The following is a 25,662-nucleotide window of genomic DNA, read 5'->3' on the forward strand; positions in this document are numbered from 1 at the left end:
GATGGAACAGATTATAACATCCCAAGACACTAGGATATTAAAAAAAGGAAATGAGAAAAGAACATAATGTCAACTAGACAAAAAAAGGCTGAAAGCTGATTGAACAGAGACACCAGTCTGTTAAATGACATCTGTTTGTAATTCTCTTGAAAAAGGAGTTTACTATTTTGGAGGACATTTCACCTGTAACTTCTGGATTACAGTTAATACAGAGAGACAGACAGACAGACAGACAGACAGACAGACAGACAGACAGACAGACATTTTATAGGCCAAACAATTAATAAGATAACATAGATGAAGTACTTGTTTAATCCCAAAGGGAAATTAGATCACTCTGAGGTAGAAAAGAAATAATAAAAAACATGTATATATACACATATGCACTATATCCCAGAAGCTAATATGTTCCCTATAGCAGCTGTATCAGCTTGTGGAGGCTATCAGAAAGAATATAGTAATATAGTTAGATAAAATGTAGAACAAATGAACAACCCATCAGTCCACTTCTCTTCTGATCTCTTCAGCACTCATGAACAACAAGCTTTGAACAGGGGGGTCAGTGTGACAGAAGCAGCAGTATATAAATATGTGACATCTTGCAGGCCACAGAGATATAAGATTATTTTATTATATTCTGAATATAATAATAAACCCTCTATATGAATCATCCTTGCTACATATTCTTAGGTGCCTGAACTGCTAATAGTTTTTTATGTAATCTCCTTGAGTAATTTATTTTCACTTTTCACACAAACCTTTTATTCAGTCTATTTAGAAACGGTGTCCCACACATTAGATATACAGAGAGCAGTTTAACATGTCTGGTGTCAGAATAAATGCCAGTAGCTGAAGAGCAGAATAAGACGAATGAATACACCAATAGCTAGGCTACTCTGTCATCGGGACATTGCTCCGTTTGTAAAGACTCAATTTATTCTTATTTATACATTCTTACAACCTTTGGTCGATTTTATAACCATAAAATAATTTCCAAAGCATTTCCCACACGAAATCATATTTCTGCGCCACATTAATTCGCAAATAAATGTGGATTTTAGCCTTTGCTTTCCCTCTGATCTTTAGTCTGTTATTGTTAGAACAACACATGTCTTTATTGATTTTCAGATAGGCTGCACAACGCCATATTTCCCCCAAACTCTTCAAATACAAGCAGAGCGGCTGAAGAACACATCATGCAATGCAGCATGATCCTCCTCTAGGGATTAGAGGCAGAGGTGAACAACACCTGGATTTGCGGGGTGGTGGGGTGTGGGGTGTGCCATCTGATCTGGGTATAAGAAGCGGGCACGCCTCCTCAGCTGTCAGCAGCGGTGGAGGCCGAGCAGTGGACGTGCGCGTGTCTCTGCGTGGAGTTATGGCTCTTTTCTTGGACTCAGACTTTTCTTTCCTCAAACAGAACCAGCAGAAAGAGATGATGGGGTTCAAGGCGTTATATGGAGAGCAGGATCACTGCAAAGGTGCGTTCAGTATCACATTTAGTTTTTTCTTGCACCTCCCTCATCAACGCCAAGGTTTGCTCGAGAAACCACCGAGACAACAACGAAACTCTTTTGAATGAACATAATTCGTTTTTTTTTTTTTTTTTTAAAAAGAACTTCGATCAGTGTGACATTTTTAAAACGGCACACAGAATAATTATGTAGGCCTAAATAAAATGAAGACTTAAAAACAAATAATCGTAGCCAATAAATCAAACCTAACAAATATAAATAATCATAAATAATGAAGTAGCCTAATATGACATTTTTAAATTATTAAAAATGTAAAAATAAATAAATGGTGTATTAGCCTACAGTATAGTTTTGGTAAACAGCCCTTGTGACCATTTTAATAAGCATCACAGCTCGTTTCCACCTGAAACATGTTTTCCTCATCAAAAATTAAATTTTATCATCTCCTTCCTACTAATTTAGCCCTTTTCATTTCATAAGCACATGCATTTTTGTTTTATTTTAATCATTTTCATTTTCATTTCTCAGATGTCCGGGGTGAGACCGGGGTGTCCTCTCCGGAGCCGGAGAGGGCCGCCGGTTTGACGGAGGGCCAGAGGAAAAGGAAGCGGACCATCTTCAGCCGAGCCCAGCTGTCTGAGCTGGAGCAGGCCTTCGCTGTGACTCCCTACCCGGACATCACCCTGAGGGAGAGGCTGGCCGCGCACACACACCTGCCCGAGAGCAAGATACAGGTGAGGGAGCTGCTCAGGGCTCTGTGCAAAAACGACTACACGATATGCGATATTAGTTTCAGAGAATGAGATGAAAAGATCCTTAAACAGTGTTTCAAAGATATAGTCAATGTCAAGATAGGCTATGTGAATGGGGGTCTGGAGGGGCCTCTGATCTTTAAACACTTCATTTCCTGCATTCTGGTGAACGCTTCTGCACCAATTTATGGTGAAAATGTTTTTATTTATGTAAAAGGAAACACAAACTTCAGATGGCAGGTGACATTTCAAAATATATAAATGTAGTAGAATCTAAGTCAGTGCAGCTCTCAGTCATTCTGTGCTGCTTTCAGATCTGTTTCTCCTGTAGATCAACTTTTCTCATGTTATATCATCCCTGAGGCAGCACATATGTAGGCCTGATTTAGTCTTCCCTCCTCTTTTGTCATGGTCACAGGGAGAGAACGAAAAACAAAGTAAAAGAAACTGTCAAGAAGTTGTTAAAGTTACTGATTGGTGCCCGGTTTTGGATCATTTTATAATCAGCAGCTTGGTTTTTTTTAGCTTAAGTTACTTTTTTTGGACAATGTACATTTGTTTCTTCTATTTTTTAATTGCATTGCATGTTTCTCTTAATTTTCATTTAACTGCAAGCTATATTTCAGAAAACATTTTTTTAAACCAAATTATGGTTTAAAAAAGAGATGGGGACAAAATCAGCCATTTCAAAAAGTGGTGGGGACATGTCCCCAGCGTCCCCAGTGTAAATGACACCCATGCTCAGATCATGGTTTTCTGTTGTTTTTACAGCTAGCTCTAGTGGCATTATTGTCTGTTTAAAAATATTTTTCTAGCTATGTTTGTTGGTGGTCCTGCACAGAGGTGGCGGTAGATATGGAGAATCTTCTGGTACAGTTCACCAAAAGTGCAATTAATATGACGCAGACATTACAAGTTTTTTTCCATTTTCCACAGGTGTGGTTCCAAAACAGAAGAGCCAGAAGTATCAAGACTGGGAGACTCCCCAAGTCAACCAAGCCCGTCCTGGGAGGTAGAGGAGTTGTTGATCCCTCCCCTGGGCCCGTGACATCTGCTCTCCTTGCCTCAACCACCCTGGCAGACATATTCAGGCCAGAGCAGACCCACTCCTGTGAAGACGTCCCGCAGATTTATTCCGACTGGATCCAAATCTACAGCAACCCGGTATCATCTCCACCATCTTCCTCGTCTCTCCACCCGCAGCCCGGCTCCTCAAAGCCATCAGAGTCTCGTCTCTGGGAGGAGGAGCAGCACCACCACCACCACCATCACCAGCGGCAGCACCTGGGACCGGCAATCCCCAGCTTCCTTCCTGGGTCATTTCCTCAGCCCATCACCAGGCAGCCTCACCACGCGGCCCCCACCCACTCCTACCAGGCCTTCAGGAACTTCAAACCCCAGAGTATGGCTCCATCTGGTGCTCATCAGGCCATGTACGGAGGCAGCGCCAGGGGTGGAGGTCACACCTCTGTAGACCAGGTAGTCCCCTCCCACCCTCAGTCGGTGTACTGGGAGGTAACTCAGGGCCAAGGTCACCACCACCCACACCATCACCCCCCACAAATGGGACCACAGACCTCCATGGGCTACATCTCAGACCTGATCTACAACGCTGCAATTGTCACCAACTTTTTGGAATTCTGATCAGTCTGGATGAACTTCGGGAAATATGAATACTTTGTAAGTCAACAGGGATAGCTGTAGCTGAATAGGGCTTCCATTTCTATCAGTGTTTCCCTTGACAACGCCTCCTCTGTCTGTCCTGTGTGTTGAGCTTGTGGTTCCTCAAACCTCTATATACTTCAGAGTTGTTTTAAGTGGTTGTTGGCTTGTCCTTGTCCTGTCTTTTTACTATGTTCCAGTCATGTTCTGAAATATGTTTGGGAGTGATTTGGTTCATTTCACCCCGGTTCAATTCGCAGTATTTTACAGTTGCTTTGGCTCAGTTTTCACAACAGAGTTTCAGCGTGAAAAACGTCAAATGCAAACAGTCAACACTAAATCACATGCTGCGGGCTCGGAACACACGTTTCACTGCTTACAACTGAGCATCACTGAGTCACACATGTGACGTTCATTTTGCTCATGTCAAAAATAATGGCAGTGGTGGAGATTTAAATGTCAAATGTTTCAATGTATTGTGTGTTGCTGTAAATTGTGATGTACTGTCATAGCGATGTTTTCCAGCATTACTGTAGCTTATTGGATGTATGTAGGATTTGGCGACTTGAATAGATCGATACAGAACGTAGAGAGTAAACTGACGCAGTGAAGTTCGATCACAATCATCATTTTGTCTTATATGACTGTTCAAGTTTCAAATCAGACTTTGGACTACGTTATCTACTGAATATTTACAACAATACAACATGTCCAATAAATAAACTGAACACTTTCAAAAGTCATTCTTACACTACATTTTACAAATGCTGACTTCTGCTGGAATTGCACCTTTTTTCCTTCATTGTTATTTGTATTATTTTGAGGAAATGACCACCACAGATTGTGTTTGGATGAGACGTGGCTACTGTTTGACTGCAATGCAATTCCCTGATACATGCACTCTAAGGGGTATTACCTAATTTGATTTGAGAGTTATGTAAAAGTTTAGCAAATTGAAACTCTTTGTGGAATGAAAACTGAGCCAAAGCGACTGTAAAAATATGTGAAAAGGTCTCAGGACTTTTTCCAGCACAGCACGTTTCCAGTCTCATTCTGATGTTTTCAAATAAACCCAGCAGTGAAATCACTGAAGTGCTTGACATGGATTCTTGTCACAGACGGCAGCTCTTGTTTTCCTTCTCTAAGCTGAACTGTTGCATGTTTAATGCTGCGACCCCAGGAGTATTATCTTTCAAAACATCGTGATTAAAATGATTCATGTGGTAAGATACCATGACAGAAATAATTATTTTCTAAGTCAAAATATCTCTCTGTACTGTAAGTACCAGGAGGGTTAGATGGACAGAGGGAAGGAAAAACAATAAAAAAAATAAGAACTAAATTAAAGCTAGAGCTCAGGCTCTATCAGCTTACAGGCTCTGTAATTCTGCCTGGATTTAAGTTTAGAATTATTAAATGAGAGGCATAATACAGAGGCAAATATGACAGACAGTAGCACACTGTTCGTCCAGCGCTGGACAGCGATCTCTGCATATCATAATCATCTTTAATACCAAATAATCTTTCAATAAACCTTTAATCCGGGTGTCAAATCTCAGATCTTAGGAAGATACTTTTTTTGTATTCCAGATGTAGTTACATATTTTAATCTTTCCACTGATATGGCAGGACTTAATAAGAAGAGGATATGATAGTTTGCAAAAAATATGAATTCATATCTGGAGAAGGGATCAGAGAAAACCGATCTTCTGTGTCGCACTGGAATTGTTTTGAAATAAGATCCATGGTGTTATTGTTCTGAGAATGATAAGTCTTCCATCAGAGCTACTGTAACTCTGGGGTACAATAATCGCTTGTTTTTCCATGTGTTGGCTGACTCTATAATTCACTTTAAACAAGATATAGTAGGCTAGCAAATCAGAGGACAATTATTACCACATCTGTCAGCTGGAGACGGCTGATAAAATAACAGCATTACTAACTGATGCCACGGCTGGTGGGCTATTTAGAAGAGTCAAAACAAGGGCAACTACACGGCAACATAAAACTCGACAAAATAACTTCACTCAAGGTCAGCTTACTACCTTGTCATGGCCTTCATTGGTGGATAGTTTGCTCAGTTGAGAATGCTTGAGGAAAAGTAAATCATGACTATCACTAACACTCCTTAAAGGAGGGGGGGGCTGGTCTGCAGTCTGGTGGTGCGGCAGCTGGACGTTCTACATCTCTTCCCAGAAGGCAGCAGGGTGAACAGGCTGTGGCTGGGTGGGTACTGTACTTTAGTATCCTTCGGGCTCTGCTTAAGCACCTCACCTCACCGATATCACTGATGCTCGGGAGATGGGTACCAATGATCTTCTGATGTTGCTAGATGTAAAGTGAAGCATCACCAAAGTGATTACAATTCATCCCCTGGGGAGCATGAATGTACCAACCAAATTTAATGGCACATGTTTGAGTGAACTTGTTGCACTGGGTCACGTTTCTTCATTATCATGAACACACACACTCTAGTTTACTTTGACTCAATTGCACAGAAACGTTTCTGCTGCTCCAGATACTCACTAGAGCACCATGTGTGGATTAGTCAGTGGCTAAAAGTAGTGCCTGACAAATGCACCATTTCCTCCTGTTTGAGGAACATTTTCTAAAGACTACAGTGCCCATCTGAAATTACTTTATGTCTGTGACCTGTTTGTTACATTTTTGTCTTTAGCAGAAATGTGTTTGGGGTTGAGTGGCACAGACAAGACAGATACAGAAAAACACCTTCCCTTTTAATACTCAATAATTGTATAATACAGATGTTAATGGGCCGTTTTAGATATATATGTAACTCACAAACTAAAAACAGAAACTAACAGTGAAGTCAAATTGAAATAAGTACAGTGTTATATCAAGTTCCAGTGTCCTCACAATGTCACAGTGTTTCCATATCTCCTGAACAAACATGTACAAAGTGCAGACGAGCAAAATCTACTTTATAGGGAAGGTAACACTAACTGGACAGTTATCAGCTTGATGAATTAGCTTTAGTTAGTGCTGATGAGTTTATTGAACACAAACATATGATCACATCTGACAAAGAATGGAGGGAATCATAAGTAAATGAACATATTTTTATAGGGCAATGCCAAGGAGAACGAAGAAAACATAATAAATATCACTTTTTGAACCAGTGTCCTTTCTTGTAATTTTCCAGCTTTCATTTTGTGCTAAAAAATGTCACTGATTTGAAAATTTGAAAAACTTATTCTTACTCAAAAAGTCCACCAAGTTTCCTGTCAAATATATAGCAAAAAGTCCACAAAGTTTTCATGGCAAAGTGAAATGTCTGTTCTGAATCAGTAGGCTTGGTAGGGCTGCTATGGTTCCCCTAGTTCCCCCTCCATGGTCCGGACCAGCACATACAGCTCAGCAAGCCCGACTACAGACGCAGCAATCACAGCTGCTATTACTCGCTGGAAAACAAAAAGCAGGACACACACAAGGCACAAGTCAAACAACTTAAAGAAGAAAACATCTGATACACATTTCACTGTAATGCAATCCAATAGAAAAACATCACAAAATACAGTGAATGTTTAACTGCATGGAGCTATATGTAAAAAAGTGGCAGCTACATGTAAAGTATACATGTTAAACTAATTGTTCTCTTACCGCTGCAGTATCAGTGAACAGGTACTGACTTCCCATATATGAACAGGCAAAAGCAGCAACCACAGTGACCAGGAAGTTGAATATGGTCAAAACCAAAGCTTTAACCGATCGCACTGGAGAAAGAGAAGGGGAAACAAAGTCAGATAAAGTTCATTTTCAAAGTAATGCATTTATAATTCAGTCTCTGTTTGCTGGTATTGTGATAATATCATATTGAACTTGTAATGAGATTAAACAGTAAATGTGTATCACACTAACTTTGCTGTCCAAAATCTGCTAATGTTCCACTGCGGTTGATGTCCTGCAGACAAGCAAAGATATCACACCATGAGTAGAAAACATAAGCTTTAACAGTGCATTTCAGTCTGTGACTGGATCTCTCTCTGTGTCATATATACACACACTCACAGAGTACATTTCTATCATGTTTCATTGCATGAAATCACATCTTGGCTTCTAAGAACCAGAGATGACTTTAATGTTAACATCATATAAAAATGTACCTGAGTGTTGACATTACGCGTGATTCTGTTGTACTCCTCATTGGCCAGTTTGGCTTTAATCTTCTCGAGACGTGCCACTAGCTCAGGGTTCTGCAGCCAGAGGGAAAAGTCACAGCTTAACTTGAGTTGCTTGGTCCTGATGATATTGGTTTTACATTAAGACCTTTGGACCTCAATTTGAAAGGATGATACTCAAAGTATAAAGGGACAAGTTGAAAGAAATTGGACTCCTTTGTCGAATTCCAACTGTGATTTAGGTAGGGGGACAGCTTTTCTGCCTCTGTTGCGTTACACTAATGGATGTTTCAAAGGTTAAACAGACATATACAATATGACAAGTTAAGGCACGTCCATAGTTTCACTTACTCTGGGAGGCTTCACGACCTCAGGAAGGTGCAGTGAGCTCTCCTCCAACAACTCGTGCAGGTAGAAAGGATGTCCTAGTGAAAAACCATACACAATATACAGTCATTACATATTACTGGCATAGCTTACAGTATGAATTATTATATTGCAGAACATCACACCACTCCTAACCATGGGTTTCACCGGTGTGACTCCATCAGACTAATTTAGAAAACAGTATCACTATACATTTCAGATACCAGGCTTTACCTTTGTCCTGAAGCCATTTCCTGAGTTTTCTCGCTGTACTGAAGGACAGGGTTTTTGGTTCCGGTTTTGCAAGAGTCTCCTCCAGTTCTTCTCTCAGTCGCTGGGGCAGCGACGAGTCAGACTTTTCCAATAACTCCGTAACCTTATTTCTGAATGTATCACCGACGACAAATGCCGAGGCCATGGTTTTAATGCAGCCGACTCTGACCGGGAGATCAGATTTTCTGCGACACTGCTGTCTAGATAAATAAACCTTTTGTCAAGCGTGCTCTCAGTGAAGCAACAGGTGCCGGCGTACACATGCTTACAAGAAAACGACTCAACTTGTCTTTACCGTACATTGAAATTCAGCGTTTAATAGCTAACGACAGCTAACACCAAGCAAGCAGCCATATTGTTTGCCTTGTGACACGATGACGTATTAGCTCACATGATCAACGGTGTGAAAAATGATTTTAAATTGTGAAAATTGTCAAATCTCATTTATAATCGTTGTAAACGGTTACCGTTAATGATAAACTGTGTTATTGTTTTATTCCGTATTTAACTTAAATGTTGCTTTATACAGAACACGTGAGCTCTTTTGGTGCTTTCACGGTCCGCTCATAAGCTCCTAAAACAAAGAGTGGGGGATTTTAACAGGCGTGACGGGTAGTTAAGTGTTTTAGTAAAGTGTTTTTATCGTGACTGGCTGTTACAGTAGTTTACAGACATTATGGCAGAGGATGTCTGTCTACTATAAAACACTAAATGCAGGTTTATAGTGTAGTTTAGTTCTCGTAAATACGAATCTAAAGTCGTTCCATGAACGCAACACTAGTATCTGTAAAGGCGTGTGTGTGTGAGCGTGCCAGGGCTGGAAAGATGGCGGCCTGTGCGTTACGCCGAGGTTTGTGGAGCACTGTCAGTAAATACAACAAGAAACACACGCACCGAATACTGAGTGTGGTTGACAGCAGCAGCGGGTTTGAGGTGAACAGACCGCGGGTTCAATGCCGAGCCTGTGGACTGTCCGGCGGTGCTCAGCAGAGGAGGTTCATGTCGTCACGGTAAGAGACGCAGCAGTGTCCTCCCCTGTTCATGCTAACACGCTAAAGACTTTAACATTAGCCAACGTACGAGTTCAAGATTGCACCGTAAATAACGTCACCTCATTGTTGTTGAATGGACACATGCGTCGATATGGTATCATGGTGTGCAAACTGGATATTTAGCAGCAGAAAATGAGGAACGTACAGTTGCCCTCTGTTGTTCATTAGCTAGCAAGGCAAGCAGCCAGCATGGGTTGAGCAACACCTGACACTGTCTAATCCGACTGCCTCTAACCTGTTGAGACCTTACATGTCAAATCACACTGTTAGACAAAGTTAACACCCATCGTGGAAGATTCTTTACGAACTTTAGCATGGTTAAGTAAGGTTATCATTATTAGCACGGTTTTAATCCGGTAAAAGTGATGCAACAAACTGTAACGTTAATTGTCTAACATAATGGTAGGCCTGTATGTAAATCTCTTAACTTATCTAACAGTGTATAAAAGAATGCATTGTTCATTGGACAGCTATTCTTCCTTAAATGTAGCCTAAATAACTTGTTTCTATAGCAAGTACTATTTAACATTACCCTGTTGTTACTTAATAACTCTGCTTAAGTGAACATGATATTGTTTATTCATTATGAACTTACAAATACCTTGCTTCCCCATCAAGAAAAAAACTGAATAAACAAAAGAGCAACAAAAATCAGATCTATGTATTTAATATTTGCTGAAAATAGATTGAAATTTGTGCATCAAAGCTCATGTAAACTGAAGTTTTCATGATCTTCAGTGGAGCCTCTGCTTCTTTCAGTACTGGTGCTTGGCAGTTTTGCACTGCCGCTGTTCTGACAATATATGCTGCCTTGTCGAAAAATGCTACCTTATGTGTTCCAATTTCTAATCCCCAGAAAGGTATAACTCTCTCAGTATTGTGACATCTTCTGTTTATTGATTATATTATAACATCATTTCAGGGGTAGCGTATTCTCTTGGACTATAATGATTTTTCTTGGTATTGCTGACGATCAGTCACTGTCTCAACAGCATGCCAAACAGTAAGGTTGCACAGATTTATGGGTGTGGAAACAGACCACGCTTATGGGTCATGCGCAAAACCACTAAGTAGCACATCTCGATAGGTAGCATAAATCGACAGAACACCGGTGGTGTGCCGAATTCTGCATGCCTGCCAAGAATTGCAAACACCTCCTGGTAGGTAACAGTCATTTATGCTGAGAAAATGCACATGGATGCATATCTCAGCAGGTAGCCTACAACATCTGTTCTTCCGAATTATACATTCACCTCTTAAGGTCCTTTTCAGACACTTTGCCGTGCCCATTGATCAAACGCGGTTATCACCAAATGTATTTGCTGAATCTCAAGGAATGCTTCTTCTAAGTATAATAAAATATTAACGACTCTAAATATATACTTAGAATAATTTGTCCCCGTTGATGAACCCCACAAAGAATATTATAAAGCAGTATTTGGAGGTGCATGCAATTCTCGGCAGGCATGCAAAACTCTGCATAACCAAGCGGGAAGCTTCCGGTCTGAGACGTGAATCCAATGCGGAAGTCCCTAAAACCTGCGTTCTATTGAACGGCCAGCGGGGGCGACTCTTCTGGTGTGCAAAAAGAAGTCCGGCTCCATTAGGAATAAAGGTAAAATGACCCTACTTCTCAGCTGATTTATTACCTCAGTAAACGCTTTCAAAATGAATTTATGGTCTCAACCGCTAGTTTCAAGTCCTCTTCAACACAACCTGATGCTCATTTAGTAAATTGTGGTCCCATTTAGAGGAAAATAGACCATAAAGCAGAGTGTGCTTCAGGGAGGGATTATCTCTGATTGACAAGTCGTTACCATGGCGACCTGTCAATCAGGCTGGAGTGAGCCGTGCCCACGGCGCTGTGTTAATTGCATCATCGTTGATCAAAACTGTGAAATGTCTGCCTAAATTAGCTCTTCAGCATATCCCAAAACTGGGAAAAATCGAGCCTTTGACACAGCGCTATTGAAGGGAACAGCCGCGAAAAACGCATGTTAATTATTAATTTAACTTTACCCAAGTTTCCAGACATGACTCTTACTGCACTTGTCGCCATCTTCCATGTGTTGGATCGATGGCAGTACCTACGATCCTGTAGGAAATTTGAGTACCGTTATGTTTTCAGATTTTTGGCTTTGACTTGGTACCGAAGTATCTGTTCTCGTGTCATCCCTACAGTAGGGCTGCAACAAATGATTATTTTCGTAGTTGACTATTCTTTATTATTATACTACTACTACTATTATACAATCTACTATTATTTATTTTATTGGTCGACTAGTCACGATATTTTTGACACCCCCTAACCCAAATTAAACCATTTTAACTAATTAAATATCTTTCAAGTGAATTACTGATCTCCAACACACAGCCTAACTAGCTAACGTTACTATGAAATGAACGAGGTTTACTATTCAGAATGAACACTAGGATCAACGCCTGGGTAAAAACGGGGAATAAGACAAGACAGTGTGGGCTACTCTATACTCTCTACTACTCTACTATAAGTCACTGATTTCCTATTGCACTTAACGTGTTTGCTAACAGAACTGAAAGAATGTTCTCTTAGCCAGCATCACTCATGAGACCTCAAAACCAAGAATACAAAGAACTATGGAGAGGCTGCTCCAAGATAACAGCCAGCCAAAACGATAAGCTCACAATCTGATTTATTGCAAAGTAATTTAAAAAAAGTTAACCAACGAAGGTTAAAATCAAGGGCAACTGGACTTGGTTGAAGATACTGGAAGACGTTTCGTCCCTCATCCAAAGGACTTCTTCAGTTCTGACTGACTGGCAGGGAAACTCAGCTATTTAACCTCAGTGGGGTCGTTTGCCAGGATCGTCGAAACCGCTGGTTCGTTAGTGTTCCTGGTTGCTGTGAGGACAGTCGTTACAGTCGTTAGGACTACCGGTGGGCCAAGACTGAACGACCATCGTTGGTATCTTCACCTGAGGCCAATAGGTTACGTTTGTTGAGTTTCCTGGGAAGTGATGAAAGGACAGCATTGTAAGTGGGGGATAAGTGGTGTCGTAGACCCCCTCCCCTGTTCAATGACGGCTTCTCAACCCGGGTGTAGATCTTCCTTGACGCCTCTTTCAAACCATCCATCTTCTCTGTCTAAAATGTGCACCTGGTGGTCCTCAAACGAGTGTCCTCGGTCCTTCAGATGTAAGTAGACTGCAGAGTCTTGACCTGAGGAGTCGGCCCTTCTGTGTTGAGCCATGCGTTAGTGTAGTGGTTGTTTAGTCTCCCCAATATACAGGTCTGTGCATTCCTCACTGCATTGGACCGCATACACTAGATTGCTTTTCTTGTGTTTGGGTGTGTGGTCTTTGGGGTGGACCAGCATCTGTCTTAGTGTGTTCTTGGGTTTAAAAAACACAGGGATGTTGTGTTTGTTGAAAATCCTCCTGAGTTTCTCTGATACTCCAGACACGTATCGAATCTCAATGTTACTGCGTTTGACCTTCTTTTCTTCATCCCCTGTAGTTTTGGTCTTCTTGGATCTTGTGGCTGTTTTCACAAAGGTCCATTTAGGGTATCCACAGGCTGTAAGTGCCCCCTTCAGGTGGTTCTGTTCCTTCTCTCTGGCTTGGGCGCTTGTTGGTATGTTTTCCGCTCTGTGGTGCTGTGTTCTCACCCCTAGCTTGTGCTCCAGTGGCTGGTGGGAATCAAAAAGTAAGTATTGGTCTGTGTGTGGGTTTCCTGTAAACACCAATCTGCAGGCTCCTGTCCTCTTCAATGTGTACAGCGCAGTCCAGGAAGGCCAAACTGTTGTTGTGAACATCTTCTCGTGTGAACTTGATGTTACTGTAGACAGAGTTTATGTGTTGATGTATGACCTGGATGACTGAGAATCTTCACAGACAAACATTTTTAACAAAGATTTTTTCTTTGGAACTATATTAAATGAAAGCACATTTAAAGCAAGTACTGTAACCACAATTGTACACTACCAATGTAATGTCTATTTAGAAGAATGAAACAACATCCCCCTTTCAGCCCTACCCTACATTCACTCAGATTTGGATATCAAAAGACATTTCTGTGTTTTTGTAATAGAGAAATCACATCTGGAACAGTTCCATGTCATGTCACTGCCCTCTGTCTTCACATGGCACTACCTCGGTAGAATGATTGTCTAAAGTTTTGGTGACTAATATTGTGTGCACATACACTGCCTGGTGCACACTAGAGGATTTTCAAATCTTAACCGACTTAAAAAAGAAATGCCACAGACATAATGAAAGAATTAACCAATTCAGACCAGACGCAGGACCACCTATTTGCCATTTAAACAACAATTTCGGTTTGCGGTTTTGGGGAACTTGGGATCTCACAGAAACTCGCATGATCATACGTGACTTCAGACAAACAAACGTGAAAGCAGACTGTCGTCGTCAGCTGGTTGCTGTTGGTGTGTGCTGTGTTTTGTGCAGAAAAGCAATAAAAAGATTATAAAACTGGATGAACTCATGGTTGAGAAGAGGGAATAAGCATAGTTTACATTTGATTGCACAAGCAAAACACAAGACGTTGGTGGCGCTTCCCAGTCAGGTAAAACTGGTATGTCTGTTTTTGGCTGATCCAGAACATTAAATACTTAAGAAAGCAAGGTACTGCATCACATGCTGTAAATACAACAATCCAATATTGCCACTCCGGCTCACTGACTTGAAATGGTCAAGAATATGGCCAGAAATATTAAAGGGAGACTATTTGGTATATCGCTATAGCAAAAACTCTGAGGACTGACACATTTCTGCCATCTAACAGTATTTATCATCATATCCCATGCACAATACCGGGATCCTGGACCTGGACCAGCTACATGTAATGCAGTCTTTATAAATCTTATACCTGTTATGATCTGTGGTGCACAGGAAGTCATGTTTTTTTGTTGACACTGAATGGAATGACAAAAACATGTGGCCTTTACCGGATGGGTTTATTTTTCCTCTGGCTGTGTGCATGCACCATGCAGACACACAAGTGCTACAGACTGTAGTTAGAATTTGTTTGTCATCATGTTGCTTGTATTGTGGCAAACTATCACATAGACCAATACGGAGTCACAGAAATGTCGCGTCACTTTAATTACTCTCTTCTCCAAGTAGGCTTTCGATTCCAGCATAAGGACTATATCAACGACTCTGTGACTGAGAATGAAACTGTATGTTTCTCAGGGACAACATCTGACTCGAAGGGGGTCTGTGTCATCTTAGAAATTAAAATATGTAACAGTGGGATGCTGTTGTAGCTACAAGTAACACAAACTCCAGTGTTTGCTCATGTAATTTTGACTCGGACTGCTACATAAATGAAACTCGCACGCAATGACCCAAGCCCCCAGGAAGTGCTTAGTGCTTTGAAGCCAATTTTCATAGTCGCCAAATTGTGGCATTACAACTTCCGGGTCCATCATGTGATGCAGGGTGGCCCCGAAAGACATTTTCCCATAGACTTGTATTGCTACAGTGTTTTTTTTTTTTGTTTTTTTTTTTATAAATTTGAGCAGCACAACCCTCGCAAAATGACTCCTTCCACTTCCAGATTTTGATCCATTCGATCCGATAACATTTGGAAAATCTAGAACAGCCTCATGATTAAAACACTTTACCCCCATTCAAGTTAGCAGAGGGAGAGGAAGCAGTTTTTTTGCTTCCCTCAGCTTGGACATGTGATCAGAGCTTACAGACTTAGTGTTATCATTAGTAACACTGGGGCAGGCATGATGATAACCGCTGTTCTAGATTTTCTGACTTTTATTTGTTATTGTGTGGGCGGTCGCGGTGCGGCAATGGATGTCAACCACACATTTAACTTTTCTGCCGGGTGTTCAACCAGCAGCAGTGACTTGTGATGGAATGAAAGGGACTCTGCTGTGGGCAGAGAGAGACCAGTGGCTTATCTTGTGTCTGTAGCTGCCATAAATAGAGCATCAGAGTGTGCTTGTAAAAAAACAACCTCTGTGAAAGACGGTTAAAGTGGGTGTACAGTAGTTGGAATAGCAGCAGTGATTCAGCACCAGCTCGTATCTCAAGTTTATGTAACCTTCTCATTATGTAAACATATATCCTGTCTTACTGTGCTGTTGCCAACCTTTCCCCGACATGACGACAGTTCAGTGGCACGACGACGTGCCTTCACTCCTCCTGTACAGAAGGGAAAGGGTGATGTGAAGTGAATGGCTCCTGTGCTCTCTGGCACGGTGAGTAGTTGACCGGGGGCAGCTGTTGGCTGAGGCTGTTTCCAGGGTTTGCAATGGATTGGCTATATTTAGATCTGATTATCTCAGGCCACACAGTGTATTGGCATTTCTCAGATTGGTACAGACAAACAGAAGAGCCCAAATGAAGAGAGATAAAAATGAAGAGCTGTTGTGCCTTTTTATGTGAAGTGCAGTGAAAACAGTGGATAATTCCTGGGGCTTTTGCATCATTTGTTGTGCTCTATATAGTATAGCTGCAACAATTAGTCGATTAATCGACAAGTTGTCAACTATTAAATCGGCACCTAAACAATTTAATCACAGAAGGGGAAAAAATGAGAAAATTCTCTGATTCCAGCTTCTCAAAATGTGAATATTTTCTGGTTTGTGGACAAAATAAGACATTTGAGGATGCCATCTTGGGCTTTGGGAAACCCTGATCGACTTAAAAAAACCAACAAAAAAACAAACAACTAATCGAATAATCGTGAAAAGGATCATTAGTTGCAGCTAGGGCTGGGCAAAATGGCCTAAAATATTATCACGATAAAAACATTTCATTATCTTTATGTCTATAATTATCACGATAAATGTCAAATCAAGTTTAAAGACTTTTTTTATTTATTTCCTCCCCTGAGTGACAGTTGAAGAAACAAAATGGTTAATTGTCACATTTCAAACAGCAGATCTCTTCACAAATCTGTCATCGTGTGTGTGAGTGTGTGTGTGTGTGAGTGTGTGTGAGTGTGTGTCACTGTCTCAAGTTGCAATACCTATCGGAATGCACAGATTTGATTGGCTGATTTAAAACGCATTCATATGGTTAGTGAGTGTCCTGGCTGCTAAACTGGTGCCGTAAAGGCTAGAAAAGCTGCACTACTAAAAATAGAAACGTTCCTTCAAAATTTTATTATTCTCAATTTATCGGTTATTGATCCGCAGAGGACATCATCTAGGTCCGGACCCGGTCTGTGGTCCAGCTATTAGTGAGTTAAGTTGAATAGTTGTTGTGAGAAACAAAATGATGTATCACCCAGTTGACCTGAACACACAGAGTTTATGCTTTAATAACATCCCTCAATTCCGGCAATATGGAACAGCTACCAGACATATGTTGTAATTTTCCATATTGTAAAACTTCAATTAATCGCCCACAAGATGTGCTGCAGTCACTAAACTTAGGCCTTTAATTCCTTTCACACAAAACTCTTGCTTAGCAAAATCGAAAGGACTATCAAAATGTTTGTTTAAACCAGGATGAATGTAAAAAAATTTGCCAGGCTATCAAATAACATAATGACAATTATGAATCATTCATTTGTTTTAGTAGAGAGGGAGAGAGAGAGAGAGAGTGCCCCTGTGTCGAAATACTACTACCTTTTAGAAAGAATGAAAGCCGAAGGTTACCGTAGTTATTTCAGCTTCAGATTTATTTTTATGAAAATGTTTTGTTCTTGTGATCTGTGGACCCTTGTGGACTAAAGCAATATAAATAAGCGATATGGACACAAATTCGGACTTTATGACCTCCACTTCTCTTGTTTACCTCAATGTGAATGAATTGTGCTTTGGTGCTCATGGTTTCTCTATAATGAAATGAACGATTGAAGTGCGAAAGTGCATACAGCTTGAATTAGTTGTGCAGCAGGTAGTGGCAGACTTCAATGCAAGCACACCGTAGACAGACTGCACAATGATTTATACCTCTATACAATCAATCTCATTTTATATTGTAGGAATTCTGTTGCTTTGCTAGTATATCTTTAAAAATAATTGGTTTCTGATAATCTTATTTATTATTTCTGTAAGGAGAACACGGGACAAGTGATTTACAGAGCAGATGTGTGCTGACAGAAAAAAGCAATTTCATTTCAGTTGGACCATATTTCTCATAGTAAAACCAGGTTACCTTGCGATTATTCTTGTGCAATACTCATAAGAAAAATAACCTGAAACCAACCTCCTATGTTATATTAAATCCCCCTGTCCATATATCCACCTCATTAATCCCCACTCTTCATCTGTGTTGTGAAGATTAGCTTTGCAGGGAGCACACAAGTATGCGTGTAATTTATTTGAAGTGACCAGCTGTTGTTGTCAGTGGTAATGTGTACTGTGTGTGTGAGAGAAGCTGCAGGCCAGGACAAGGAGATTAGGTTGAATGGTATTCTTGTCTGTTGACATCTGACAAGTTGAGGTGTTTTATTTAATCTTGTCAAAGTTGTGATTGAGATTTGGACTGAAGGGAAGGACGAAGGCAGCAGGATTTCCCTCCTATAGGGGTGAAAGCCTCTTCTCTTCACAACTGGGATTTCCTCCTGAGGCTCCTCTTTGTGTTTGTCCATATATGATGTTCAGATCTCAGTCCCCATGTTTTATATACAGACACTGTGTGTTTTCATTTTGATGGCTGGAGGTGGTTTTACACACACACACACACACACACACACACACAGGTTCCAGTGTGTAATGGTGTTGCCTGTATTTGGCAGGAACAGGCCTGAAGGGAAGATTTTGGAGACGGTGGGAATGTTTGAGGCTGTGAAGCAGCACGGCAAATATGAAACAGGACAGGTAAGAATCACGTTCACTTTCAATCACCAAACACACATAGACACTTCAAATCACAGATGGGCTGGTCCAGCTCCCTACAAACCTTTAGGTTAAGGATTTAGAGATATTTTTACTCCTGTACTGTCACATGTTTACCATATCTGGTCTGTTTTTCCTTTTTGCTAAACTAGTAACTTTTATATTGTTATGACAGCACATTTGCATGATCCTGTCAAGTAACTGTAATCCCATCTAATTTTTGCTTTATTAAACCTCTTACAGATATAATCTCCTTTCTCCTTGTTGTTGCTCTCCTCAGCTGTTTCTCCATAGTGTTTTTGGCTACAGAGGCATCGTCTTGTTTCCTTGGCACGCCAGACTCTATGACAGAGACATCACCCCCCCCATGTCTGACAGGTAAACCTCCATCTGAGGCTGCAGACTGCACCAAACCGACCCTGGCTTGGTTTCTGGGTCAGACTCTAACTGAGATCCTTTTTGTGTCTCTTGCTTTCTTCTTTCAGCAAACCTGAGCCCCCAGGAGCCCATGGCTCCAAGGAGGTGAAGGGGAAGACCCACACCTACTACCAAGTCCTGATTGACACTAGGGACTGCCCTCACATAGTATGTCACTATATGTTTACGTTTCACATACATTTATATTGCATATAAGCAAGTTCAGTTGATATTATATTGAAGCTACTAACTGATCATTTTGGAAACTCTAACTTTTATTTTTATTTTGCAATTATTCTGTATATTTACTGCATACTTTTAAATGCTAAATAATGTTGTCATGGCAGGAGGGAAAAGCCTCTGAATTGAGCAGTATTTACATGAGAGGGTGAGCTTTACTGTCCCTGGCACAACAGGGGTCAGGACTGTGGTGCAACAAAATAAAAGATATGTTCATATTGTGGGGCAATTTTCTCTTAAAAACAAAAACCTTTTTGCTAGTGTTATCGCCATTTCCATGGAAATATACCAGGCCTGTCTATTTCAAGTAGCTGGGCTATTTAAAAATGATAAAATATTCTTTATGTGCTTCATCAATGGTGATAAATTATCCGAAAGTCCCGTGAGGTGAGTCAGCAAGTGTTCCTCCACTGCCACTGCACACATACACACTACACCTACACATGTGCACTGACGACCCAGGGTTAGGGTTACAATTTTGGATTTATTTACACACTTTAAAAACATTTATTGAATGTTTTATTCTTTTTACATGTTTATTTACAGCGTTAAACGTTGAAATGTATATTGTAATAGGCTGTATATTAACTTATTGGGAGAAAACTGGTAGTTCTATGTAAAATCAGATGTTGAGCACCCCCATATCACCAAAATGGCATGATCCTCGTTTCGCTGCGAATGTTCGACTGTGATATTGACAGTAGAATCAGGCTCCGCCCATCGAAGCATCAAAACTTTGACTATTTGTGGTCATCCCTAAATAAATGTAATCAACCTAAAAAGGATGTAAAATAAATAAATCAATGAAATATTCTGCTTCAATGCTTAATTGTTGGCGTTAGCCTTAAACAACGTTTTCACTGCAATCACAAAAGTTGTTTGCTCTCCAGTTTGCAGCACACAAACAACAATTAACACTAAGCCACAATCACTTTGCCAAAAACTAAGAGATGAATGAATAAATAATGAATAACGGAACATTATTCACAAATACCAGTGTCTGTGCAATCAGTGGAAATGTTTTATGGAGACGTAGCCACCACGGTGGGAGAATCAAGCTGTGGTTGTTCATTGGTGTGGGAGTCACCAGTTGTGTGACAGTTGGTCTGTGTTGTGTTTGACAGTCTCAGAGGTCCCAGACAGAGGCAGTGACGTTTTTGGCCAACCATGATGACAGCAGAGCCCTGTACGCCATCCCAGGTATGTGGCCATATGTAGACTGGTCAGGACTTCACTGATGCATCACTGACATGTTGCCCAAATAATTATTATTGGTGGGCTTCGTGTATCACTTTTCTAATAGTTTGGAATTGGGCATTTGTGATATCTGGATAAACATGGAAGAAATTCACTTCAGCTCCCACAGAATGTAAAACCCATTTGAGGTGGCTATAATGGCTCTGTCTCGTCCCCACATGACAGTGTGTGTGTGTGTGTGTGTGTGTCTGTGTTTATCTTCAGGTCTGGACTATGTGAGCCATGAAGACATCCTGCCCTATAACTCTGCAGAGCAGGCCCCTATCCAGCACGAGCTGTTCGAGCGCTTCCTCATGTACAACCCTGACAAATGTAAACACTTTTCTCTGGTCTCCACTTTAACATCATTCTTCACACAAACCTTTTACAATGCCCAGGTTTACTTCACTGACTGTGTATTTCCCTGATATACAACAAGTCATATGTGGTTTCACCTTTGGTTCGGATCTGCTGTAGACACCATTGACATTACAGTGACAGAAAATGGTGTTCTGTTAAGGGATGCACCAGATGTTCGGCCACTGAAATTAATCGGCCAGAATAGCAAAACAAAAAGCACTTTTGGTGTGTGGCCTAATAAGTCAAAAGACAGAATAAATTTTACCGAACAATTACGTTGACATGTTGGCAGTGTGGAGGCATCTTAGAGTGTCTGAGAAAGATGCAAAAGTCGCCGTTTGCAGACACTGTTCTGCTGAATCGTCTCTATGCACGTCCACTCCATCTGTGGCTGACTTCTTAGAAAAGGCAACAAACGGTCTATGAGAAAGCGATTTAGCTAGCAGCACCCAAAAAAAAAGCAAAATAAATGGAAAAAATGTGAATGTACTTGTTCGGTATTCTGAAATTTTTTCCGGCTTCGGTGCATCCCTAGTTGTGTTAAATATTTTGGGTGTTTTGTCCTCCGCTGTAGCTCCTCCGTTCACAGCCAGAGACACCCTGAAGGCGTGGCAGGAGAAGAACCACCCCTGGCTGGAGCTCTCAGATGTCCACCGGGAAACCACCGAGAACATCAGAGTAACTGTCATCCCCTTCTACATGGGCATGAGGGTAAATGACAAGTGCAACTCTTACATGCATAAATCAGCGTGACACCGCAGAAATATGGCGCTGCTGCTGGATCTTCTTAAAGCACAGCCTGTAGCTACAGTGTGAAGCTCGTCTACATTGCATTGGTGTCATTTTGGTTCTGCCAATCAAGACCCTGCCATACAGGCTTCTTGTAGCCTTTTCCTGTTTTAGTGGGTTCTGTTGTCTTTTGAAATACTAAAAGGTTTTTCTTGTTCTCAGGAGGCCCAGAACTCCCATGTTTACTGGGTGAGTAGCGGATATATATTTTTTATTATCTGTGGGGGACATCATGTGGGCTGGTGTACAAGGACAGTCACAGTGGGGAAATTAACACCAGTTACAAGCCAGGCACTGGAAAATGTCATGACTATTAACATGTTTGTGTTGTTTTCCTGCAGTGGCGCTACTGTATCCGTCTAGAGAACATGGGCGACGAGGTGGTTCAGCTGAGAGAGAGGCACTGGAGGATCTTCAGCCTGTCAGGAACCCTGGAGACGGTCCGTGGACGAGGAGTCGTAGGCAGGGTTAGTACAACACACAAAAATGCTGTATCCACGACCATCTGGAGACAGTGTTAGTTTACCTTTTTTTTATATTGCATAAAGCATCTTTTCATTTTGTTTAAATGTCTCAAATTTAACAGATACAGTTACTGTATATAAAGATATCAACCTACTTTATGCTAACAAGAAATAATACAGTACATGTGTTTTCAGATATTACTGCAATTTAAACTTCCAAAGAGACATCTTTTTGTTTTCCCATATTTTTTCAGTTGTTTCACAATCACCCACAATTTAATTTAAAGAGGTGGTATTATGCTCTGTATTTCAAAATCTTATTTAGAGGTTGTACCAGAACAGGTTTACATGGTTTAATATTAAAAAAACACCATATTTTTGTCATACTACACATTGCTGCAGCTCCTCTATCCACCCTGTGTTGAAGGCTTCATTTTAGCCATGGAGTGATGCATCTTGTCTCTAAATGATCTTTGTTGGGAGTTGCACATACGCAGTTCCTAGTTAAGAACTTCTAGCCAATCAGAAGCAGAGAAGGGCGGGTCAGCGAAAAGACGGTAAACGGCTTCGATTCAGCTGTAGGCTACATGTTGCCAACCAGGTTAGCTACATGAACTGGAGCGAGAGTTTCAGAGTGGTGAGTTATTAATCTGTAACAAAAGTATCTTTCATCCATAAAGTTTTAACTGAGCTCTGTCTCTACATCACAGCAACAACTTTATGTCCACTGACTGCCTGGAGGGGAGCTAGTGTTTGGAAGTTTCCCTTTGCAAACCTGTTACATGCACAAAAAGAGAGATAACTCAATAAAGGAGAGGGAAAAAGCCTAAAACCATAATACCACCTCTTTAAATGTCTTAATTTCCTTTTGTGCATTGTGTTTTGGGAGAATAGTGTTCATCAACAGCAAACTCAGAAATGGACCATATTTGTATGCATTCTGTCTGCTTGGAGTATATATTTAATTCTGTCATGTGAAAAAACAGGCGTCAAACAGGTAGCAGCAAATGATGTACATGCTGGTTATAGTGCATTTCTCTTCTTTCTAAAATGGGTTGTTCCAGATATTGTTCAGAAGAACAGCATACTTTGATTTAAAAAGTTGATTGGAGAGGGGGACACATAAAGAAGCGCAGAAAATAATGGGCCACTCGGCTAAAATGATCTCAATGTTTTAAAATGGCAACCAAAACCAGAAAGAAGTGGAAGAAAACAGAAAACTACCACTCGAATGGATGGAAGAATAGCCAGAATGGCAAAGACTCAGCCAATGATCAGCTCCAGGGAGATCAAAGAGGGTCTAAAGTTACCTGCGAGTACTGTAACAATTAGACGCCTATGCGAAGCCAAGCTATCAGCAAGAAGCCCCTGCAAAGAGCCATTGTTGGAAAAAAAACATGTGCTGAAGAGGTTACAATTTGCCAAAGAACGCATTGACTGGCCTAAAGAGAAATGGTGCAACATTTTGTGGACTGATGAAAGCAAGATTGTTCTTTTTGGGTCTGGGGGCCGCAGACAGTTTGTCAAACGACCCTTAAACACTGAATTCAAGTCACAGTACAGTGAAAACAGTGAAGCATGGTGGCACAAGCATCATGATATGGGGATGTTTATCGCATACCAGGGATAATGGACCAGTTTGAATAAATCAAAATACTTGAGGTCATGTTGCCTCATGCTGAAGAGGGAATGCCCTTGAAATGGTTGTTTCAACAAGACAACGACCCCAAACACACCAGTAAGTGAGCAACATCTTGGTTCCAGACAAACAAGATTAACGTTATGGAGTAGCCAGCCCAATCCCCGGACCTTAATCTAATAGAAAACTTGTGGGGTGACATCAAAAATGCTGTTTCTGAGGCACAACCAAGAAATGCAGAGGAATTGTGGAATGTAGTCCAATCGTCCTGGGCTGGAATGCCTGTTCACAGGTGCCAGAAGTTGGTCGACTCCATGCAACACAGATGTGAAGTAATTCTCAAAAATCAGTGGTCCTACAACTAAATACTAGTTCAGTGATTGACAGGAAGGCTAAATCTTCAAGGAGTTTGTAAAGGAAAATGCAGACATTTGTTGGACAGCCTAATATTCCTTTTTCCTCACTTTCTGTAAAGTAATGACAAATTTGATGAATATTTCTTTATGTTTTGATTTGGAATAGAATGTGCAGTCTTGTATGGAAATTGAAGCTATTATATGGATTTGGGGCTTTACTCACTTTTTCCAACACACTATTGTTTTGAACACAACTTTTAACTGGTGTAGCTCTACAGATTTGTTGCTGCACAGAGGTGACAAATCACAAACGCAAATATCACTTCAACAATAGGAGTGCAAACCTCACAAATTAGTGTCTTGCACTTTGAACCATACAGATTTTTGTATAACCTTGTCCACATTGTGCATGTCTTTGTGTGCTGCCACAGGAGCCGGTGTTGTCTAAAGAACAGCCAGCCTTTCAGTACAGCAGCCACGTGTCTCTACAAGCTCCCAGTGGACACATGTGGTGAGTTTGCTCATTAATATCACACATTCTACTACTTAGTACATCTTACGTACGTAACCCTTTTGCCTTTTTTGGATTTGCTGCTCGTGTCACTTTTAAGGCTATCCCACCTGCTCATTATTCACCGGTCTTTGCTTGTAATAGTGCTCATTCTGTTATTTCTGTTTAGGGGGACGTTTCGTATCGAAAGGACTGACGGCTCCCACTTCGATGTTCGCATTCCTCCTTTCTCCCTGGAGAGCAACAAAGACGACAAAGCACCCCCCGCTGGCTATACATTTTAAGTGCCAGTAGTGACCTCCCACCTGTGAGGCCCCGGACAAGCTTTCAGTCGTGGTCCTGTCTGGGTTGTCTAGAATTGTTCTCCTCCTGTAACGTTGCCTCAGCCTTCAGCGTAAGACTAGCGTGAGTCAGATTATGCAAAGGGAAAATATAGCATTGTCTAGATCATCCAAATGCAGATCCACCTTTCCTGCCAGAGTGCACCCAACAGCAGTATGTCATTGATTAAATCATATACAGTAGAAACATTAGTGACAGTCCACTACGTCTTCAGTCCGTGATGTGTTTGGAGAGACATGCACGTTCTAGTGAAAGAGCACTGGGAGGTGGGGAGGGGGAGGTGGGGAGGGGGTTAATGTTTACAGCTGTACTGGACATGTTGTGCACGCCATAGTTGAAATATTGATCAGGCTGTTTTTATAGTGAGCGTTTCCTGCTGAGCGTTGGGTTCATGAAAAGAGCAACAGCTCTAGCATAGCTTCATCCACACTGAGGCCTCAGTGGGATACTTCAGGACAACAAGTAAGCCATCACTTTACCTCAGTTTCAAACTCCTCCTTCCTTAATAATGATCTTGTTTGAATTTATGAAAACGTGACGGGTTACTTTCATCCAGGACACAATTTTCCTGTCATGTTTTTTAATTAGAATAGTGCCCTGTCACAGTTAATGTCAGTCCTGTGTGGGCCACTTAAGAGAGGAATATTGGATTCGATCCTGGTAATAGTTCTTTATAGTATTTGTTTTGCAACATTGAAGTACAGTGGATATAGTTGGAGATGTCAAAATCAAATCTCTACAAATAGTCTTAAGTAGGAAACATAAAATCCAGTAGTCTT

At 41.0% G+C, this 25,662-nt stretch overlaps 3 protein-coding genes across 4 annotated transcripts; 2 read left to right on the forward strand and 1 right to left on the reverse strand.

The window, feature by feature from the left end:
- Window positions 1–41: 41 nt before the first annotated feature.
- sebox (SEBOX homeobox) lies at window positions 42–4,976 on the forward strand. Its single transcript, XM_038693404.1, has 3 exons — window positions 42–1,481; window positions 2,004–2,209; window positions 3,164–4,976. Exons 1-3 carry the CDS (start codon window positions 1,202–1,204, stop codon window positions 3,869–3,871), a joined length of 1,194 nt encoding a protein of 397 aa, XP_038549332.1. The 5' UTR covers window positions 42–1,201; the 3' UTR covers window positions 3,872–4,976.
- A 1,630-nt stretch (window positions 4,977–6,606) lies between these two features.
- tmem199 (transmembrane protein 199) lies at window positions 6,607–9,041 on the reverse strand. Its single transcript, XM_038692332.1, has 6 exons — window positions 8,629–9,041; window positions 8,380–8,453; window positions 8,014–8,103; window positions 7,769–7,811; window positions 7,511–7,623; window positions 6,607–7,311 (listed from the first exon to the last, which is right to left on the reverse strand). Exons 1-6 carry the CDS (start codon window positions 8,810–8,812, stop codon window positions 7,216–7,218), a joined length of 600 nt encoding a protein of 199 aa, XP_038548260.1. The 5' UTR covers window positions 8,813–9,041; the 3' UTR covers window positions 6,607–7,215.
- A 419-nt stretch (window positions 9,042–9,460) lies between these two features.
- On the forward strand, window positions 9,461–25,158 carry poldip2 (polymerase (DNA-directed), delta interacting protein 2). 2 transcript variants are annotated; one of them, XM_038692330.1, is made up of 11 exons: window positions 9,461–9,677; window positions 18,430–18,511; window positions 18,810–18,907; window positions 19,015–19,114; window positions 20,311–20,386; window positions 20,648–20,755; window positions 21,357–21,493; window positions 21,734–21,760; window positions 21,913–22,038; window positions 24,462–24,541; window positions 24,711–25,158. In XM_038692330.1, the coding sequence occupies exons 1-11, from the start codon at window positions 9,493–9,495 to the stop codon at window positions 24,823–24,825; spliced, it is 1,134 nt and encodes a 377-aa protein (XP_038548258.1). In that variant the 5' UTR covers window positions 9,461–9,492; the 3' UTR covers window positions 24,826–25,158. The 2 variants fall into 2 exon arrangements, with proteins under 2 accessions (XP_038548258.1, XP_038548259.1); XM_038692331.1 differs by having other exon boundaries at window positions 18,436–18,511.
- Window positions 25,159–25,662: the final 504 nt, after the last annotated feature.

The sequence above is a fragment of the Micropterus salmoides genome, unplaced genomic scaffold (genome assembly GCF_014851395.1).
Source record: "Micropterus salmoides isolate LMB-PRFRI ecotype aquatic unplaced genomic scaffold, ASM1485139v1 Ms_hic_scaffold_3, whole genome shotgun sequence".
Taxonomy (NCBI): Eukaryota; Metazoa; Chordata; class Actinopteri; order Centrarchiformes; family Centrarchidae; genus Micropterus; species Micropterus salmoides.

Coding starts and splice junctions, on each gene's coding strand:
- sebox (XM_038693404.1), top strand. CDS start 1,202: ATGCAGCATGATCCTCCTCTAGGGATTAGAGGCAGAGGTGAACAACAC. Junction 1,482..2,003: donor AGAGCAGGATCACTGCAAAG/GTGCGTTCAGTA, acceptor TTCATTTCTCAG/ATGTCCGGGGTGAGACCGGG. Junction 2,210..3,163: donor TGCCCGAGAGCAAGATACAG/GTGAGGGAGCTG, acceptor CATTTTCCACAG/GTGTGGTTCCAAAACAGAAG.
- tmem199 (XM_038692332.1), bottom strand. CDS start 8,812: ATGGCCTCGGCATTTGTCGTCGGTGATACATTCAGAAATAAGGTTACG. Junction 7,812..8,013: donor CGCGTAATGTCAACACTCAG/GTACATTTTTAT, acceptor GCTTGTCTGCAG/GACATCAACCGCAGTGGAAC. Junction 7,624..7,768: donor AGCAGATTTTGGACAGCAAA/GTTAGTGTGATA, acceptor CTCTTTCTCCAG/TGCGATCGGTTAAAGCTTTG.
- poldip2 (XM_038692330.1), top strand. CDS start 9,493: ATGGCGGCCTGTGCGTTACGCCGAGGTTTGTGGAGCACTGTCAGTAAA. Junction 20,756..21,356: donor CATGTACAACCCTGACAAAT/GTAAACACTTTT, acceptor CCTCCGCTGTAG/CTCCTCCGTTCACAGCCAGA. Junction 22,039..24,461: donor GACGAGGAGTCGTAGGCAGG/GTTAGTACAACA, acceptor GTGCTGCCACAG/GAGCCGGTGTTGTCTAAAGA.